The sequence below is a fragment of the Balaenoptera physalus genome (genome assembly GCF_965194825.1).
Source record: "Balaenoptera physalus genome assembly, chromosome: 20".
Taxonomy (NCBI): domain Eukaryota; kingdom Metazoa; phylum Chordata; class Mammalia; order Artiodactyla; family Balaenopteridae; genus Balaenoptera; species Balaenoptera physalus.
In genome coordinates, this window is record NC_138901.1 from 23714679 (window position 1) to 23734600 (window position 19922).

At 44.2% G+C, this 19922-nt stretch overlaps 1 protein-coding gene and 1 pseudogene across 4 annotated transcripts in view; both read right to left on the minus strand.

Annotated features, from left to right (window-relative positions):
* LOC309649851 (diphthamide biosynthesis protein 3 pseudogene) overlaps positions 1-19922 on the minus strand; it is a 185968-nt pseudogene that overhangs the window by 140182 nt on the left and 25864 nt on the right. The window lies entirely within an intron of this gene.
* LOC309649849 (nucleoside diphosphate kinase A 1) lies at positions 980-14290 on the minus strand. 3 transcript variants are annotated; one of them, XM_082440390.1, is made up of 6 exons: positions 14155-14224; positions 11885-11962; positions 6096-6225; positions 2941-3042; positions 1777-1889; positions 980-1286 (listed from the first exon to the last, which is right to left on the minus strand). In XM_082440390.1, the coding sequence occupies exons 3-6, from the start codon at positions 6219-6221 to the stop codon at positions 1169-1171; spliced, it is 459 nt and encodes a 152-aa protein (XP_082296516.1). In that variant the 5' UTR covers positions 6222-6225; positions 11885-11962; positions 14155-14224; the 3' UTR covers positions 980-1168. The 3 variants fall into 3 exon arrangements, with proteins under 3 accessions (XP_082296516.1, XP_082296517.1, XP_082296515.1); XM_082440391.1 differs by having other exon boundaries at positions 11885-11944; positions 14155-14193; XM_082440389.1 differs by lacking the exon at positions 11885-11962 and having other exon boundaries at positions 14155-14290.

A 19922-nucleotide genomic window follows, 5' to 3' on the forward strand; every position in this document is an offset into this window, starting at 1 on the left:
CGGTACATAGAAGTGGTGATGGTGGTAAGGCTCTGATCCTTGAGATGGTCCAGAGATTCAGTTCCCTCCAACCAATCCAAGATGGTTACCACCCCTATATCCGCCTTCTAGCAAGTTGGGAAGGGAAGTATGATTATCCCTTCCTTTTCAGGGTACAACCTTGAATTTACCACCTTCACTTTTTCGTGTCTCTTTGGCCAGAACTTAGTCCTGTGGCTGTATCTAGCTGCAAGCTAATACAATCAAGCTAATTAACATAACAATGGCTTCCTACAGTTACCATTTCCTTTCCTTCTTTCTATCTACCTTTCTTTCTCTCCCTTCCTTCCTTCCCTCCCTCCCTTCCCCTCCCTCTCTCTCTCTCTCTTTCTTGTGATGAGAACACAGATCTACCCTCTTAGCAAATTTCAAATATATAGTACAGTATTGTTAACTATAGTCACAGTGATCTACATCAGATCTCCAGTTTGAACTTTTAAGTAAATGATAAGTAAATTTCCATCTTGTCTCTATTAAAGCAACCAAATCAATATCCTAACAAATCAAAACTACTTACAAGATATCTTCTGCTTCTTTTGAGGTCATCCCAGAAATCCAGGCCCACTATCCACATAGCTTTTTTGCTTTGGAGTAGTTACAACTTCTCACACTCCCCCAACCACTGAATCCCTGAGAGCTTCTCAAGAGCAGGAAGGGTATCTTTTATTTCCAGGGAATCTTCGATGCATAGGACAGTCTTGGCAACCTAGCAGATCCCTGACAGATAGCTGTTGACTGGCTCAATGCCAAGAGTGGGTGGAATGCAGGGGGAAGAGAGGGACAGGCAAAGAATGTGTGTGTATGTGTGATCTCTCAGGCCAATATAATTTATATAGTATTTACACTCTCTATTAGCTTAGGTTAGCCAGAATACATGAAAAAGAAAAAAGACTACAAAGCAATACAACAATACAAAGTACCTTACTCAGTGACTCCTTCCTTGAGATGAAACATTTTAATCTGATGATAGACAGCACATAACACTGTACAGGGAGCATCCGCAGCTCCAAGAGCTTCCCTCCAGATGAAAAGCAAGTTCTCAGAAATAACTAGATTTGCAATGACCTGGCCCCTGCCCATGAGAGGGAGGGGAACTGGGGTGGGGCAAGCACTGTGGTCTGCTTCCATGTCACTCGTAGATCCAGTTCTGAGCACAGCTCTTGTAATTCACCAGTTCCTCAGGGTGAAACCACAAGGCAATCTCCTTCTCTGCACTCTCCACAGAATCACTGCCATGGATAATGTTCCTGGATGGGAAAAGAGATGGCCACATTACCAAGGTCAGAAGGATTAAACTGCCCAGAAGCTCCCATCATTTCCATTGCCAGAAAGCCTACAGCCACCAGAGCAGAAAAATCCAAAGCTCCATGTACATTATTCCATGTCAAAAGAAAAAACCCATGACTGCCATTAATGTAAGGATAAAGAATGCCCTCTCCACATCCAGCCCTCCTAGCAACACTGATGCAAGCAGTGGGAGCCTCAGGAAGGACTCTGGCCAGCAAAGCGCATTGTACCAGGTTCTACTCTCACAACAAAGGCACAACCATAGTGATGTTGATGACCAAAGGCAGAGGGCCTGCAAAGCCAAACACCAATTAAGAAGGAGGAAAACAATAAACTCTGATTACAAATTGCTCTGTATATGGTATCATGTCTACCCTCAGCTTCAGAAACCCAAATTCTTGTGGCACCTAACTTGGATTTTAGAAAAGAGTAAAATGCACCGACTCTCACCTGCCAACTTGGATGCAGAAGTCCCCACGGATGGTCCCAGGCTTGGAGTCCGCAGGGTTGGTCTCCCCAAGCATCACTCGACCTGTCTTCACAATATTCAGCCCCTCCCAGACCTCCAAGGACAAAAGAAGATATGGTCAAGGAAGAAAACCAGTCTCAGCAGAAAATCTGAAAACTATTTATTCCAAAAAAAAAAAGAAAAAGAAAAAGCCCCCCCCCTTAAAATGACATTCATTCATTGAACAAATATTTATGGGGCATCTAAGTGTTCCAGCACTGGGAATATTGGTCTCCCTGCCCTCCTCTTGCCTTTCTACAATCCATTCTTGACACAGAGTGGCCTTTCTAAAAACCAAGTGTAGAAACCTCCCACAGCTTCCCAGCACTCAGGAAGTACAGGGCCGAGACAGCCCTACATAATCTGGCCTCTGCCTGTGCCTATGAATCAATCTCATCCAACCTTCCCTTTCACCCACCAGGCTTCAGTTACTCCAAGCGTCTTTCTGTACCTCAAAAAGTCCCCCACCCCAGGTCCTTTGCACATGCTATTTTCATGGTTGAGAATGCTCTTCACTGTGAATTTGTACATGGCCGGCTCCTTCTCATCCAGATCTCAGCTTGAAAATCACGTTTCTTGACCACCCAGTCTAAAGCGCTCACTTGTTATCACATACTCCTATTTCATTTCTGTGCATATCACTAATCATTAGCTGATATATATATGTTTTTTGGTTTCTTTACTATCTGCCCATCCTCCCTTTTCAGGATACGTAGGCAAGGAAAGCTATGAAAACAGTTACCTATTTTGTCTCATTCATGATTGTATCCCCAGTGTCTGAAAGAGCCTGGCACAAAGATGACAACCAATACATACTAAGAGAAGAATCACTGCAATAAAAAAGACACAGTCTCCCTCACCTCCAGGAGCTTACAGTCAGGCATATCTCTCCTGATTTCTCCCAGATGTGAGTCTTCAGTTCAGCAAGCAAATGTATTTTGTCTTTGGTGAGCCAGAGAGCTGACTCATACCCTAAGTGTCCAATGCCCTAGCCTCAGAATCCTCTGCATCAATGAGGACCTGGCATTAGAAGCAAGAATCACAATATTCACTCTTCACTCCCAACTGAGTCATTCACATCAACATCCCACACATGTTACACTCACCATGGCAACCACTGGCCCTGAGTGCATGTATTTCACCAGGCCAGCAAAGAATGGACGGTCCTTCAGGTCAATATAGTGCTCCTTGAGAAGGTCTTCAGAAGCCTATCCCACAAGACAGAGAAGAGAATTGATCCCCAAACTATCTAAGAACCAGCAATTTAGTTATTTCCCACTTACCCATCCTGCTGTTTAAAACGTGAGCTCTCAGCTCACTTGTTCTATTATAACCCAATTCACTCTTGACTTTACCAAAGGGAAGAAGTGACAGGGACTAAAAGTGCTTCAGCTTTGTACCAATTTTCCCCCTACTGTCCTTGACTGATCAGCATAAAATTACAGAACATTAGAATTGAATCCAGCCATGGTATTTTACACAGGAAAACTGACAATACAATAAATTTCTACTTCCAAGCAAGCCTCAACTAAAATGTTACAGGGAGGTGGTCTCAGCTTTGGATGAGAAGCAAACTGAACCAGGCCATTTCTCTTCATATTTATTCAGAGAATAAAGGCCCAGTGTGGTGACCATGCAATTACCACAGGTATTTGCAAACCACCCAAAAGTACATGACATCTAGCAATAAGTAATTTTACTGAAGAATGAATTAGAATCTTTCACATTGCAAGGCTGGTATCTGGGAACAAATCAAGTTAGGTAGAGAGCAAACGATCTGCTTAGCAATGCCAACTCGACTCAGCTGTGTTCCCTCTTCCCCACCATATACAAGCTTTTAAGGGTCTAATGAGGACCCTTAGCTTTCCCAGTTCTGTGGTACTGCATCATACAGCATACTGCACACTTCAGTGATACACACAAATGTGGGGATTTGCTGCTGAAAAGCACATCCTGAACATCCTATCATTCAGCCCCCAGTTGACTGTCACTTGCCAAAGTAAAATTACACAACCACGTCATCACTCCGTGTTAGTGTTCACCCTGACCTATCCCTTTCAATCCAAATGGAAAACTTGTAGTGGTAGTCTCCTAACACACTGATTACCTTCCCTTACCAGAACACTCTTTCAATTGTATTAATTGGTTCTGATTATCTTTACTCTGCAAAACAGGTCACAGGGGTTTTTTTTGGCGGGGGGGGGCAAGTGGGGAGGGGGCTCAAGTCTTCCCTCACCTTCCTCCACATTTAAATAACCCTGTAGGGGCTTCCCTGGTGGAGTAGTGGTTACGAGCCCGCCTGCCAATTCAGGGGACACGGGTTCGAGCCCCGGTCCAGGAAGATCCCACATGCCGCGGAGCAACTAAGCCCGTGCGCCACAACTACTGAAGCCTGTGCGCCTAGAGCCTGTGCTCCACAACAGGAGAGGCCACCGCAATGAGAAGCCCGCTCACCGCAATGAGAAGCCCGCTCACCGCAACGAAGAGTAGCCCCCGCTCGCGGCAACTAGAGAAAGCCCACACACAGCAATGAAGACGCAATGAAGACCCAATGCCGCCAACATAATTAATTAATTAATTAATTAAATCTATTTTTTTTAAAAAAGAAAAAAATTTTAAATAAATAAATAACCCTGTAGGCTCATGGCAGCTACCCCTCCTCCCATTCTTCACCAAGTCCATGCCCGTGATAGGAAACTCGGTGTAAAGGACAAAATGTATGCACTTAGGGGTCAGAGAGACCTGGGTTAAAATCCCAGCTGCATCACTGACTGGATAACCACACGTTACTTAACTTCCCCAAGCCTCAGCTTCCTATCACTAACAACCATGGGAAAAGGAATAAGTACCTCTCTGGGTTGTCACGAGAGCTAGATGAAAAAACACATGTGCCCAGCACGTGGTAAATATCCGATCAACGATACTTTGATTTCACTTTACCTTCAAAACTGATGAACCTAGTTGCAAGGCAGGAATAAAGAGGTAGACATAGAGAATGGACTTGATGACATGGGGTGGGAGGTCGAAGCTGGGGCGAAGTGAGAGTAGCATTGACATGTATACAGTACCGAATGTAAAATAGTTGGCTGGTGGGAAGCAGCAGCATAGCACAGGGAGATAGGCTTAGTGCTTTGCGATGACCTAGAGGGGTGGCACAGGGAGGATGGGAGGGAGGCTCAAGAGGGAGGGGACGTGGGGACATGTGTATGCATATGGCTGATTCGCTTTGTTGTGCAACAGAAACTAACACGGTATTGTGAAGCAATTATACTCCAATAAAGTTGTATTTAAAAAAAAAACCTAATTTAATATACACTCTCTGGAAAGCACTGCTTGTCCAATACCTGGCTCTAATCATTCTATCACACTCTCCCCTCAGCATTAACATCAGTCTTCCCCATTTTATATTAACACAGTTTTTCTAAAACATCACACAGGAACTAAAATGCAAATCAAACTAAATTTAAAATTCCCTGGCGACCCAGTGGTTAGAACTTGGCGCTTTTACTGCCAGGGCCCAGGTTCGATCCCTGGTCAGGGAACTAAGATCCCACAAGCTGCATGACCCCCCCTCTTTTTTTTCTGATTCATTCATTAAAGTTGACTCTTAATAGGAAAAAAAGATGATCCCCTAATGTATTTGCTTTGAGAATTTAAATTCTTATTTCCCAGGTCTGTTTGAAGACGGGTTCTTGGTCAATCAATCCTTTGCATTTTTTGAAATATTGTTTTGTAGGTATCTTGCAAGTGTGTCTGCCCTCTGCTGTTTCAGGTGGGCCGCCCCAAGGGCAAAATCACAACTTTCCCCTACATGCCCTGATGGCACCTAATATATGCTAGACAGTAGGCAGGTGTTAAACAATGATAGAAAGACTTCCTTGCTGAAAAACAACCTGCCTCAAACGGTGGGGACAGTGGGGAGGAGAGGGGGGGTGGTCTCTAAAATTATCTGCTCAGGAAGCTCATGAACAGGAGCTCAAACATGCCCAAGGCTTTGAGTCAGAAATCACAGTGCTGCAGTAATACGTGGAACCCTGCATTGCCAAGAGAAAAGGGAGGCTACTTCTGAAAGTCGCAAATAACTTTTTTGCTCCAAGACTCAGCGGAGCTGCCACTGAGGCGTTTCCGGGTTTTAGGACATTTGTGTTCACCCTAAATGGAGACGTCTAAAACAAGCTGAAGGGAGAAACAGAGAGGCTGACATACGACGTTCTCCTATTTCTATGAAATAATAGAAATAGCAAGAATGAAGTCCACTTACCTGCATGAATTTCATGGCAACAAGGCGGAATCCCTTCTGCTCAAAACGCTTGATGATCTCTCCCACAAGGCCACGCTGGACTCCATCAGGCTTGATGGCAATGAAGGTGCGCTCGCTATTGGCCATGGTCCTGGGGATAGACAGGTGGAGGGATGAAACAACACTGAATATCCTGCCTACATCATTATTGTTCTCAAGAGGATTACCTCCATAAAGCTGGTTTAAATCTGCAACTCCAGGACTCTCTAGTAAAACCTAATTCCTCCTCAGTCGCCTCATCTATGAACTAATATCCCAGAGTGGGGAAGGGTCCAAAAGCAGGGCCTATAATTTCTATTTCATTTGATTTAATAAGCTTCTATTAAGTCATGTCAAGAGGACATGACCGCCAGTTCACCCTCGATCTGGACTCAGGCAATCGGAGGCTCCTCACCCCTTTCCTGTCCCTGGAATATACACTCTGTACACTGTTCCCACAGTAGGAGCCGTTACAAGGACACAGCCTTGAGAGAGTAAGGTGTTGTTGAGACCATCTGGACTGAACATGTGACTGAACCCAGTTAAACTATGTAAGTTTATATAAACTATATAAACTATATAAACTTTAAGATTCTGGTGGGTGGGTACAATGCAGCCAGCCAAGACAAGCCTCATATGTATGTTCCCTTACTTATTAAAACTGCTACCTTCCCACCTGGAGTGGTCTACCTCTTTGATCTCTCCTGGTCCTCTCTGTACAGGGGCCAGTGTGTGGACTAACAATTTGTGAGCCAGCCAGGAGACTGAAGAGATGTGCCTTGGGAAAGAGGCATCCCTGGGGGAAATCCCAAGCTGAACATCGACCTCTATGTGGGGAGGGTGGCCTGTATGTTTGATACTTGTGGACCACCACATGAAAACAAGGATGCCCCAAGAACACCGGCTGCTTTAGTGCATTTGTTAGAGAAACTACACAGAGCAGCAAAGAAGGGAAATGAATGGCTGCCACAGTGGGCTGGCCTCTACTGAGGGCAGGCCACTGGCCACAGATGCACAACTAGAGGCTGAAGCTCGAGTTAGACAGTTGGAAGAAGAGCTGAAGTTAGAGAAGAACGTGCAGGTGTCCACTGCTCTGCCAGCTTTGGGGCTGGCAGACAAGATGAGAGAGCAGGATTGTAAGTTGGAGATCTTAGCTTGTCATATGGCAAAGCTAGGAGAGCACAAGCTGCTGCAGATTAATGTCCAAGTGCTGTGACAAAGCCTGATTAGGACGCTAAGAGACAGAATCCCTGGGAAAGTGAGGAGCACAAAGGGGAGGCTGTTGTGGTGACTGACAATGAAACAGATGAAGCGCCCCATGCTGTCCAACGCCTAATACAAAGAAAAACTTAACAATTTTTTTTAAATTTTATTTTTATTTATTTATTTTTGGTTGCATTGGGTCTTAGTTGCTGCGCGCAGGCTTTCTCTAGTTACAGCGAGTGGGGGCTACTCTTTGTTGTGGTGCACGGGTTTCTCATTGCAGTGGCTTCTCTTGTTGCACAGCACAGGCTCTAGGCAGGCGGGCTTCAGTAGTTGTGGCACACGGGCTCAGTAGTTGTGGCTCACGGGCTCTAGAGCGCAGGCTCAATAGTTGTGGCGCACAGGCTTAGTTGCTCCGCGGCATGTGGGATCTTCCTGGACCAGGGCTTGAACCTGTGTCCCCTGCATTGGCAGGCGGATTCTTAACCACTGCGCCACCAGGGAAGCCCCCAAGAAAAACTTTAAATAGTAATTACCCTAGACTTCTGATAATAGAGAAATACACCCCAAAACTCTTAAGAGAAAACTTGCATTCTTTCTCTGTTCCTTGAAGTTATAAATCTTACCATGTCTTTGAAATGTAAACACCACAGGAAATAACTAAAACACTGCCCACAGACCAAAGAAAAAGGGGGGGGGGGCAGTGGTGAAAACACAGACTGCTACAGGAGCACCCCCACACAAAATCTAGTCCACAGTTTCCCTAAGATTATTCATCAAGGGCAAGTACAAATTTTTTTTTTTTTTTGGCCATGCTGCGCGGCTTGAGGGATCTTAGTTCCCCAACCAGGGATCAAACCCATTCCCCCTGCAGTGGAAGCGTGGAGTCCTAACTACTGGACCACCAGGGAATTCCCAAATTTTTAAAATCTTCTCCACAAATATTAGTAAAAGGCTTCAGCCATGTGAGCGGATACTTGATTCATGGCTAAAGTTCTAGAGAGAAAGCTATGGATTCTCTGTGTCTGTCAGTATGTTCGTATGTCTATGGATTTGTTACATATAGGTGATGTTTTTCTATCTCCAGAGAGTATTGTCAAAATTAATTTGTAAAAGAGCTCTATTTAGTTGGCCTAAAGAAAAATAAGCTTTGATATCAATAGTGTACTTATATAAAGCTGAAACAATTTTCTTTCATCTGCTCAAAGGACAAAGTTTTGTTGGACTATTGGTCTGTTCCTTATGGGACTGTAAGAGGTTTTTCTTTACCTTTTGAGTAACCTGCCCAGAAAAAAAGATTCTGTGGTTTTATCCAAATAATTTCTTGTGCTTCATGTTGTCTTTATCACGTCTTCAATTACTTAAGAAAACTGAATCTTCTCTATTAAAAGAGCTAAGTTTTTTTTATAATTATGTAACTTTCTGTATTTGCCTTTGGAGTCTTTGTCACTTAAGTTAAATAGATAACTAAGTATTGTTTCACAGTGAGCTAAGATCCTATTTAATCTAGTGTTTTAAAACCTTTTGGTATTTTTGACAAGCTCCCCCAAAATCTAATTCTAAATAAAGTTATGCTGACCTAGAACTAACTTTGGGATTTTCCAGAGGGCCCCTGGAACATCTCTAAAGACGTATTCTCTTTCCTTATAAAATAGGTTAAACTAATTAGCCTATTTGATATATTAAATTATATGGGAAACACTGTCAAATAAGAAGTGATGTTAGGGACTTCCCTGGTGGCGCAGTGGTTGGGAGTCCGCCTGCCAATGCAAGGCACACGGGTTCGAGCCCTAGTCCAGGAGGATCCCACATGCTGTGGAGTGGCTGGGCCTGTGCACCACAACTACGGAGCCTGCGATCTAGAGCCCGTGAGCCACAACTGCTGAGCCCGCGTGCCACGACTGCTGAGGCCTGCACACCTGGAGCCTGTGCTCTGCAACGGGAGGGGCCACCACAGTGAGAGACTCGCGCACCGCAGGGTAGGGTGGCCCCCGCTCGCCACAACTAGGGAGAGCCCGCGTGCAGCAACGAAGACGCAACGCAGCCAAAAAGAAATATAAATAAATAAATTAATTAATGTAAAAAAAAAAAAAAAGAAGTGATGTTAAACTTTCTTTGGGCTATATTTGTATGAAATTCCTAAAAATCTGATGTGTCCTGGTATGATGTTATTAGTTATAATTTTAAAATGTATGTCACAAAAACAATCAAATTCCCTTGTCAACTGTATTATAATGAACTCTCATCAGATCTTTAACCATGGCCATTTTAAAGTCTTTTTTCATTTACAGTCATTGTCGTACTCTGATGGTTTTGCAAAACTGTTCCTGCAAAAGTGCTTCATATTCAAGGACTTTTATGGAAAAACTTCAACAAGCCTAGGTTTCTGATACCTAAGATCAATTTGCCTTCATGTGAGAGGGGCGGTAATGGACGTTTCAAGGACTTCCTCACGGCTACCTGCACAGCCTCACCACATGTCATGGGATGATGATAGCCCAAGACCTGCGCCTGTTCCCCTTCCCCACTTCAGTAAAACGGGCCCATTACATTGATGATATAATGTTCACATGGGAAGACTTGCCCCTGCTGCAGGACACTCTGCAGGCTTTGCTGGAACATCTGTGAGGGAGAGGATGGGCAGTGAATCCACAGAAAATTCAAGGCCCAGGCACCACAGTAAAGTTTCTGGCCGTCCTTCGTTTGGGTAAGATTCAAGTTGTCCCAGAAGTTGTCATTGATAATGTACAAGCCTACCCAACCCCTAAGAATGTGAAAGAGGTGCAAGCCTTCATAGGAATTTGGGGGTTTTGGAGGACTTTTATTCCCCATCTGGCACAGTGCCTCCATCCCTTATACCACCTGGTAATGAGAGGGCATACGTGGGACTGGGGATTAGAGCAGCAAGCCGCCTTTCAGATGGCAAAAATATTAGTGAAGCAAATTAAAGTTCTGGGCATCTCCCAAGCCGGACTACCATTTGAGTTAGATGTGTCTGTGACTCCAGAAGACCTGGGTTGGGCACTGTGGGAGAGACAACAGAAAGAGAGTACCCCTAGGATTTCTGGTCCCTGGAAGGGGGCAGAAACCCAATACACCCCCGCAGAGTAACAGCTTCTAGCAGTGTACACAGCATTCCTCCGGGTACAGCCTCTCACAAAGGAACAGCACATCATGGTAAGAACTTCCCTTCCTTTGAAGGGGTTGTTCAGAATATGTTCCATCTACCCACCTCTGCCATGGCTCAAACCCCCCACGCTGACTAAACGACACGTCTGTTTGCAGCAGAGGAGTACCCTACCCCGGCCCGCTGTCTAGAAATGTGGATGCTCCTAGGCCCTGTAGAGAATGTAGATCCTCCAAACGTCCTGGCCCTGTTCCTGTGTCGGCCTGTAGAGAGGGAGTGCGGGAAATTCCCACTGATGCCTGCTATACACATGCCTGGAAAGAGGAACAAACTGCAGCCTCCAGTGGGTTGGTGAGCCCTGGCCATTAATGCTTTGCACTGACAGGTGGGCTGTTCTAAAGGGATTGACCCTATGGCTTAGACAATGCCAAGACAAGGGGTGAATGATCATAAATAAGCCTTGTGGGGTCTGGATATGTAAAAAGACATTTGGGTTCACCTGCAAGAGTCTGAGGCACTCCTCACTGTCTTCCACACCCTGGCTCATAAGGCACTGACATCCTCTGGCAATCAGGAAGCTGATGCCCTAGGCCAGAAATGAGTCCTAGCAACTGACCCTTGGGTGCATAGGCAGAGGGAACACTGAAGTGCCCAGGGGGATGACATATTGCCAAGGATGCTGGACTGCCTTTGAAATACAGTGACTCAGTTAATGCAGTAATAGCAGGTCCTGTGTGTTCTAAACAACACCCAAGGCAACTGCCAAAGGAGTCTGGGGCCACCCACCAGAGCTCCCAACTGATGTGAAATTGGCCAATTGATTATACTGGCCCCCTCCCTCCTAGTGAGGTTCTAAATATGCTCTGGTTTGTGTGGACACTGCATCTGGCCCAACCTAAGCTGTCCCCTGTTGCCTCACAAACCAGGCTGCCACTATCAGGGGATTAGAGAAGCTAAGACCATGTATGGATACCTTTGTTGAATAGACAGTGATCGGGGGTTATATTTCAAAGGTCATGACTGGGCAAAAGAATATGACATCAAATGGAAGTTCCATCTCCCCTATAACCCACAGGCAGGAGGACTGGCAGAAAGGAAAAATGGAATAGTAAAGCAGCAGATTAAATTACTAAAAGGTAAAACCACCTTGGCCAGGTGGACTAAAGTACTGTCCCAGATTTTGATACATTTGAATGATCAACCAGTAGAACCTACGGCCCCAAATACCAGACTGGGGACCCCTGACAAGACACCCAATGCCATACAGGTAAGGAAGTCTTGGGAAACAGCCACTATCCCAACTTTCTCTGTGGATCAATGTGCTGTGCTGCTGAGAACACCAAGACCCATCATACCTGGGAAAGGAGTTATCTACTGGAATTTGCAATGGGATGTCTCACCGGGATGGGTGAATTCACACCTCTAGGTAAGGGAGACTTACTCAATCTCCACTGGGATCCTGCTGTCCTACTGCAAGCCAGACTGTTGAAATGTGCTACAGCTGGAATGAAACACGCACCTTTGAAAGAGGGGAGAAGGTGGGGTTTCTGGTCTGGCATATCCTGCCCCCAGTCCACCTCCTCACGCTTAACAGTGCTGCCTGCCCCGGCCAATATGTATGCTATGTACAACCGGGTCAAGTTCCTAAAGCCACCAACCTCCCTCTCCTCCAGGCCAGATGGGCACATTCCGTTTTCTACTGGTACAATCATTTAGCCACCATCTTTGTCCCCTCCATTGGCCTGGAGGACATTATAGCATACAGAGAAGCCCTTACTAACTTCACCCAGCAAGCCTTAAATGACAGCCTGCAAAGCCTTTCTTTACCAATCACTGAAATATCTTTCATGAGAAAAGCTGTCCTCCAAAACAGAAGAGCCTTGACATTATTACTGCCTCATAAGGGGACGCAGGAAATCAGTGGTTCAGATTATGGGGCTCTTCATAGAGAAAACTGTTACTTATTTTGGGAATCATCTTAATCCATGTTTTCTCTTGGATGTGCCTCTATACTGTTGCTGTGGCATCTGCCTCCACTGCAGTCAGACAGCTGCCAAATGAGCCACCGCCATGCTGGCAGAACCCCTTGCTGACCTGTCAAGCACACTTCTGACCCTGCAGAAGGAGAGGGGGTGAGACTGTAAGAGCCAGTCACAAGCGGTGGAGGACTGGAGGAGGTCATAACTATCAGCTGACCCTCCAGCTGAACCCAGAAACTGGAGGCTCCTCACCCCCACCGCTGTCCTTGGAATGTACACTCTGCCTACTATCCCCACGGTAGGGGCTGTTCGAAGGACACAGCCTTGAGAGAGTAAGGTGTTGTTGAGACCATCTGAACTGAACATGTGACTGTACCTAGTTAAGGCCTTTACGTATACTTTTAAAATTCTGGTGGGCGAGAGCAGAGATCTATTTGTCTTGCAACCACCCAAGACAGGCCTCAAGCTCTGTTGCTCATTACACGTCACCTACCAATCTGGAGTGGTCTGCCTTTCTTCAGTCTCTCCTTTCCTTCTGTGTACAGGAGCCAGTTTTTGAACTAACATAAGCATCTACTGTGTACCCAATACTGTGGCAGAACTAAGGCAGGGGAGGTAAAAAAAAAAAAGACACTATCTCTCAATTACCCAGATGAGGGACACTACAGTGATAATGTGAAAGTGATGTCTGGTACAGGGCAGTCTAAAATATGGTTTGACCTACTGCCACAGTCATGGTATTAGAACTAGAAGGGGTTTTACAGATTATTTCATTACAATCCCCTTCTTTTACAAATGAGGAAACAGATCTAGAGCACCCGAATGAGGACCAAAATCCAGATTTCCCAACGCTATGCAACTTATGCTATATCATGAGATGTAATGAATATTCTGACTAACCAGTAAATGGTGGACTGCGGGAGAACTATTGCCATGAGTAATATCTGATATGCGACATCATGCTGGAAGGAAGCCTAGAAAGTATCTATTCCAGAGATCCTTTTACAGAGAAAAAGATCGGGCTCAGGACCTGCTCTGTCTCCATAAGATGAGAAAGGAGTCCCTTCACCTTGAAAGTCAATCCCTCTGTGGATAACAGCACCACCTCCTGGCTCCATCTTCCTGTACTTTAGCTTACCTCTTATTTCAGCACCTTAACAATATGTTTGAATTTTCTGTTTATCTGTCTCTCCACTGGCCTGCCGCCTGTATACACGGATGGATTACTTCTGTGTCTGTCCCTGGTACCTAGCCACAGGGCCTAGCACTCAATAAGAGCAAAGAAAATGTCTTAAATGATAATCACCCTACACCTCCAAGAAAAAGAGACAAAGCCCAAGAACTGGCGGAGAACTCCCAGTGGAAGCTGGAGACAAGCATGGACTCCCCAGGAGAAAATGGAGCTAAAGAGCGACAAACAGTCCCTGTAAGTATCCTCCACATTCACCTGACACACACCTGTCATTCATTCAGAGCCCAGCACTGCACTAGACAGAAACAAATAAGGCACAACCCCTACGGTCGCGGACTAATGGGAAAAGCAGCCACGGACAAAGGTGAGTCCACGTGGCGTGGGACGTGAGCTGACAGGTTTGCAACTGTCGACTGGCGCTTCCCTCCCACCCGATCACCCTGGCCACGTCTCAGAGCGGAACTCATCCGATCTCTTCACCTCCCCCTCCCCGGATCCCCTTCCTCTCCCTTTCCTCTCAGTACCCCGAACCCTTCTCACCAATCCAGCTACTTGGGCTTCAACTCCTTCTGCTGCCACCGGCACCGGAAACGCGACCCCGCCCCTCGTGGTTCCCGGCACCCGCCCCCGCGGAACGCTTCTGCCCAGATCGGCTGCGGGAGGGCGCATTTTGCAGAACACCACTCGCCTACGCTTCCTCCTGACAGTCGGGTGTCATTCTAGGGAGCAATTTCCAAAGTTCAACTTCCGGTACTGTTTTTTCCTGCTCTTCTGGTTGGCTACCGCCATCTTTTTTTTTTTTTCCTTAAGATTCTGTGACTGTCTTTTTTCTCGAGCAAATTGGCTTCCCGAGAGGTGGCGCTCACACTTTTCATTGAGTCTGAACGAGCGCCTGACCTAAAAGTAGACAGTCGCCCTCGTTTTACATTTACTCATTCTTTCCAGCCTGTCAAGCAGATTTTTTATCGAGTACCTTCTGTGTGGCAGGCATTGTTTCAGGGTCTGGGGTATAGCAGTAAACTTTGTTGGAGCTGGTTATGGGGTTGGGAATGGGGACAAACAATAAATAAATGAGCAAATTAATATGAAATATATCATAGTATGCAAATGCTGTTAAGAAAAAGCAGGGCAAGGGCGGAAGGAAGATTGAAGCAGTAAACTAAAGGTTAAAGGAGGTGGCAGTAGAATAGACCTGCATGAAGTGAGGGAGCAACTCTGGTGATTACCCAAGGGCCAGTATTATAGTGGGCGTTGAGCGCTAGAAACTGCGGTTGGAGAGCAGCAAGATTTATGTTTTGGTGGGAAGCGATTGGAAGATTTTGAGTAGGGCATCATATCATCTGATACACATTTTTTAAAAAAATCATTCTGACTGCTGTAGGAGGAATGGATAGGGTAAGATACAAAGCAGAATCAGGAGCCTTTTCAACAAATGTGCGGGAGCAATGGGACATCCATAGGCAAAAGAAGAAGAAAAAAAACCTCTACCTAAACCTCCCACTTTAAATGAAAATTCACTCCAAATGGATCATAGTTTTGTAAGTGTAAAACTATGTGGACAAGAAAAAGAAAGAAAGAAAATGTTGCCTGCCATGTCAGTAAACAAAGACTGTTGCCTGACATCAAGCCATCAGCCACTGTGGCCTCCCCAATGGTGCACACTGAAGGGAAATCAGGAGAAAAACAGGGTACTGGCCCTAGATAGTTAAGACGCGTATCAAAGGAATAATTTCAATGAGCGTATTTTTTTTTAATCCAATGCAGCTTTTTTGTGTGATTAGCAGTAATTTTTTAAAAATTTTATTGATGTATAGTTGATTTACAATGTTGTGTTAATTTCTGCTGTACAGCAAAGTGATTCAGTTATACAAATAAATATTCTTTTTCATATTCTTTTCCATTATGGTTTATCACAGGATATTAAATATAGTTCCCTGTGCTATACAATAGGACCTTGTTGTTTATCCATCCTATATATAATAGTTTGCATCTGCTAATTCCAAACTCCCAATCCTTCCCTCCCCCACCCTCCTCCCCCTTGGCAACCACAAGTCTGTTCTCTAAATTGATTACCAGTACTCTTTTGATGTTCCACTAACATGTTTCTTGTATGTTTTTTTCAGCAAAAACTATATATCCTGGCTTCTCCCTTACCTCTTTGGAACAGTTCCTCAGAGCTATCTGAGAGACTGTCTCCCAAGCTATAGTCATCAGTAGGGTCATCAAATAAAACTTACCTCACTACTTTTAGGCTGTGCGGGTTTTTTTAGTCAACACTGTAAAAAGTTTAGGAAAAAAAAATGGTAAAAAATCTTCAGGACCAAGGGCTAGGCAGAGTTTCTAGACTTGCCACCATAAGCACAATTCATACAAGGAAAATGTTGATAAACTGGATCTTATCAAAATGAAAACCTCTGGCTCTTCAGAACACCCCGAGAAGAGGATGAAAAAACGAGCTACAGGGTGGGAGAAAATATTTGCAAACCACGTACACAACACAGCCCTTGTATCTAGACTATATAGAGAATTCTCACAACTGTTAAAAAAAAAATCCAATTAGAGAATGAGCAAAAGACAAGATATTTCACGGAAGAGGATATGCAGATGGCAAATAAGCACATGAAAAGATATTCAGCGTCATAAGCCATTAGGGAAATGCAAATTAAAACCACAATGATATATCACTACACACCTTTGATAATGGCTAAAATAAAAAATAGTGACAACACCAAATGCTCTCGAGGAGGTGGAGAAACTGTATCCACTCATACATTGCTGGCAGGAATGTAAAATGGTACAGCCACTCTGGAAAAGTTTGGCAATTTCTTATAAAACTAAACATGTGCTTACCACATGACCCAGCAATTGCACTCTTGGGTGTTTATCCCAGAGAAAATGACTTTTGTTCTGGTCACACAAAAACTTGTACACAAATATTTATAGTGTAAGTAGATAGGGTAGGGGGTCCCCAGAGAAAGGGAACTGACCTTGGGGTTTTTTTTGTTTTTTGTTTTTTTTACTTTAAGAGAAGCCATTTTTGGCCTAAGCCACTTTGTGATCCAAGCCACAATGCTTATCCTCAAAGAGGTCTCAGTAATTAATGATTTAAGGGAACTAAAGAATGCAGGAACAAAGGGAAAGCAATCAGGAAACAGTAGCTCAGAAATAAAAGAGTCCTAGTTCCTCCTCTTAATTCCTCCTAGTTCTTCCTATATCCAAGGGACATACATAACAATCTAATACATATCTTTGAGTTCTGCAGGAACTAAGGCCCCCACCTAGCTGGAGGACGGTAACTACAGGCTGAGATCCCAGACTGGTCAGAACTTAAGTAATAATAATATTGACCTTTACTGAACCTAATGACTTCAATCAACTAAAGCTTGGACTCTGTTAACCTTTGTCCCAATTCTATGCTAAATTCTCCTCTGCTCAAGCCCCTTCATGAATATGCATGTACCCTTAGCTTAAAACTTCCACAGTTTTGCTGTTGGGGAGATACTGCTTTGGGAAAGATCCCTGGTGTTCTCCTTACTTGCTGTAAGTAATAAAGTCTTCCTTCTCCCACTCTTTGGCTTGGTTGTGTCTTTTGGCTTGACACCCACGAAGAGGCAAACCCAGTTTTCAGATAACAGTAGCAGCAATTTGTAATAGACCAAAACTGGAAACAACCCAAATGTCCATGATTCACTTTGCTGTACACGTAAAATTAACACAACATTGTAAAACAACTATACTCCAATAAAAATTAAGAAAAAAAAAAAAACTATGGTCCATCCATACCACGGAACACTACACAACAATAAAAAAAGAAACTGCTGATACATGCAACAACTTGGGCAGATCTCAAGAGAATTATGCTGATTAAAAAAAGCCAATCACAAAAAAATTACTTACTATATTATTGCATTTATATAACATTCTCTTTTTTTTTTTTTTAACATTCTTGAGATAACAAAATTATAGAGATAGAGAATAGTTTAGTGGTTGGCAGGAGTTAGTGATTGGGGAGAGGGCATGGGTATGTCCTAAAAAGGTAGCACAAGGGAGTCTTGTGGTAATGGAATCGTTCTGTATCTTGATTTTGGTGGCAGTTACATGAATCTGTTACTGAAAGCTTGGCCTCTCTGTACAATGGTGCTGAACCAAATCTCAGACAGAGTTTTGGGTGAAGCAGAAAAAGATAGTGGTATTGCTTTGCCAGGCAAAGGGAGACACGCTGGGCTTCTGCCTTGAAAAACTATATGTTCCAACCCCAGAGGATTTGATGAAGGTTTTATAACTGTGGTTCAAGGGTAGGGTCTCTGACAAGATTAGGGTGTGTGTAGGGCCTGTACTCCTTTAATCTCATCTCAGGGAGCTGGTCTCCTAATCTTGATGAGCTTCTCTGATCCCTTTAATCTTGCCTTGGGTGGTTTCTTGGCTGCTCCTCCCTTGATTAACAACTGTTCAAATCCGCCCTTTGGAACTCAGGGAAGGTCATGGAGGCTGGAGTCTTGCCTACAAAAAATGGGGGACAAAAGGGCCTCCATGCTGAGAGCCCCACAGGGCCCCACTCGGTTTCAGATTTACACATGTGACAAAGTTGCACAGAACTATACACATGCCAAAAAAATGAGTGCATGTAAAACTGATGAGATTTGAATAAATTCTATGACATATACCTATGTCAATTTCCTGGCTTTGATATTACACTACAGTTATACAAGATGTTACCATTAGAGGCACTGGCTGAAGGATACATGGGACTTCCTCATACCTATTTTTTTGCAACTTCCCATGAATCTATAATTATTTTAAAAGTTTAGCAATTTCTAAACAGAATCAGAAAAACTGGTTGAGACTATAGTAGTAGTGTTACCGAGTCCAAGCTCCCTCTGCTCACCGCATGACAGGCCAATAAATTGGGGGATGAGGTGTTGAGGCAAGAAATAGAGACTTTATTTGGAAAGCCAGGCATCTGAGAACATGGTGGACTAGTGTCCTAGAGTACCATCTTATCAGGGTGTGGATGCTAGTTTCTTTTATAGAACAGAGAGGGGGAGGAGTTGAGGAAATAAAGTGAAAAGGCCATGAGTCTTGCAAAACATCTCCTGGTTTTGGCCAGCCTCTGAGGGGATGTGTTAATTTCTTCTTTTTTTGCACCCGTTCACAGGCGGACAGGGTCAGGGTGTTTCCCTGAGAGCTGAACAAAGGCACTTTAGTTTAACATTCAGGCAGAGGAGCAGGGTTCCCCAAGGCAGGCCATTATGTATGCCTATAGCTATAGACAGAACAAAAGCAATGGAAAGCAAGGGTCAAAATAAAAGAAACAGATCCAACATGGAGTCAGATTTTGTTCTTCCATGTTACAATTCCCCACTGTCAATGTCCATTCTACAGTCTTGCAGGATAAGGGGCAACGACTGCTCTAACTGCTTCCTGCCATGTAGGGGCGGGAATGAGGGGTGATCATGGAATGGAAATGATCAGCCTTGGGCAGGGAATAATTCTCAGAATTTTTAGTAAATAGTACAACTCTCAGTTATTTGAACCTGATTCTGTGTTTTTCAGTAGAACAGGATTAAACAAGTAGATTGACTCACCCTTCTCCAGCTATAAGGAAACTACAGTCTCAGGTTAAGGAATTTAGCACTTTCCTATGTATAGGAAGATGCAAGAGTCCGGGCTCACTGAAATCATTCCTTTGATATGCACCTCATCTGTCTGGGGCCAGTATCCTGTGCTTTCACATCCTGAGTTTCCTCAAGGCTCACCATAGGGAGTGGCTGCAGTCTGATGGCTGCTAGATGGAAGGTATTTTTTCCTTCCTGAGTTCCCTCAGAGCTCACCAGCTCACCATCGGTGGTGGCTGCAGTTGCTGATGACTGTGACATCCTTTGTTTATGGATATGGCAGGAAATATTCCATTTCTCAGATCCTCCTCTTGGTCAGGAATTTGACCAATATTTGGGAGACAATTCATGACCAAATTTTGTCCCATGGTGCTGAGGCTCATCCCAGATCAGGCAAAAATTCTTGTTGATATGACACTCTACGTGCTGTTTCCGGATTAGGCCCTGTTGATAATTAAAAATTTTCTGGACCCACTGTCTTACTAGTCTGTTATGATCCAGGAAATGTTTTTCCTTATTGCTTCTTCCCATACTTAGAATCACACTATTACAATTATTCTATAAAAGTCATAAATGTGATCTATTTCCTCAAGATGTTTAGCCATCATCAATTTTGTTGGAGGCCTGGTTACACACTGGGTACTGTAAGAGACAACAATCTTATAAAATAGACAGTATATAAGTAATGCAGCT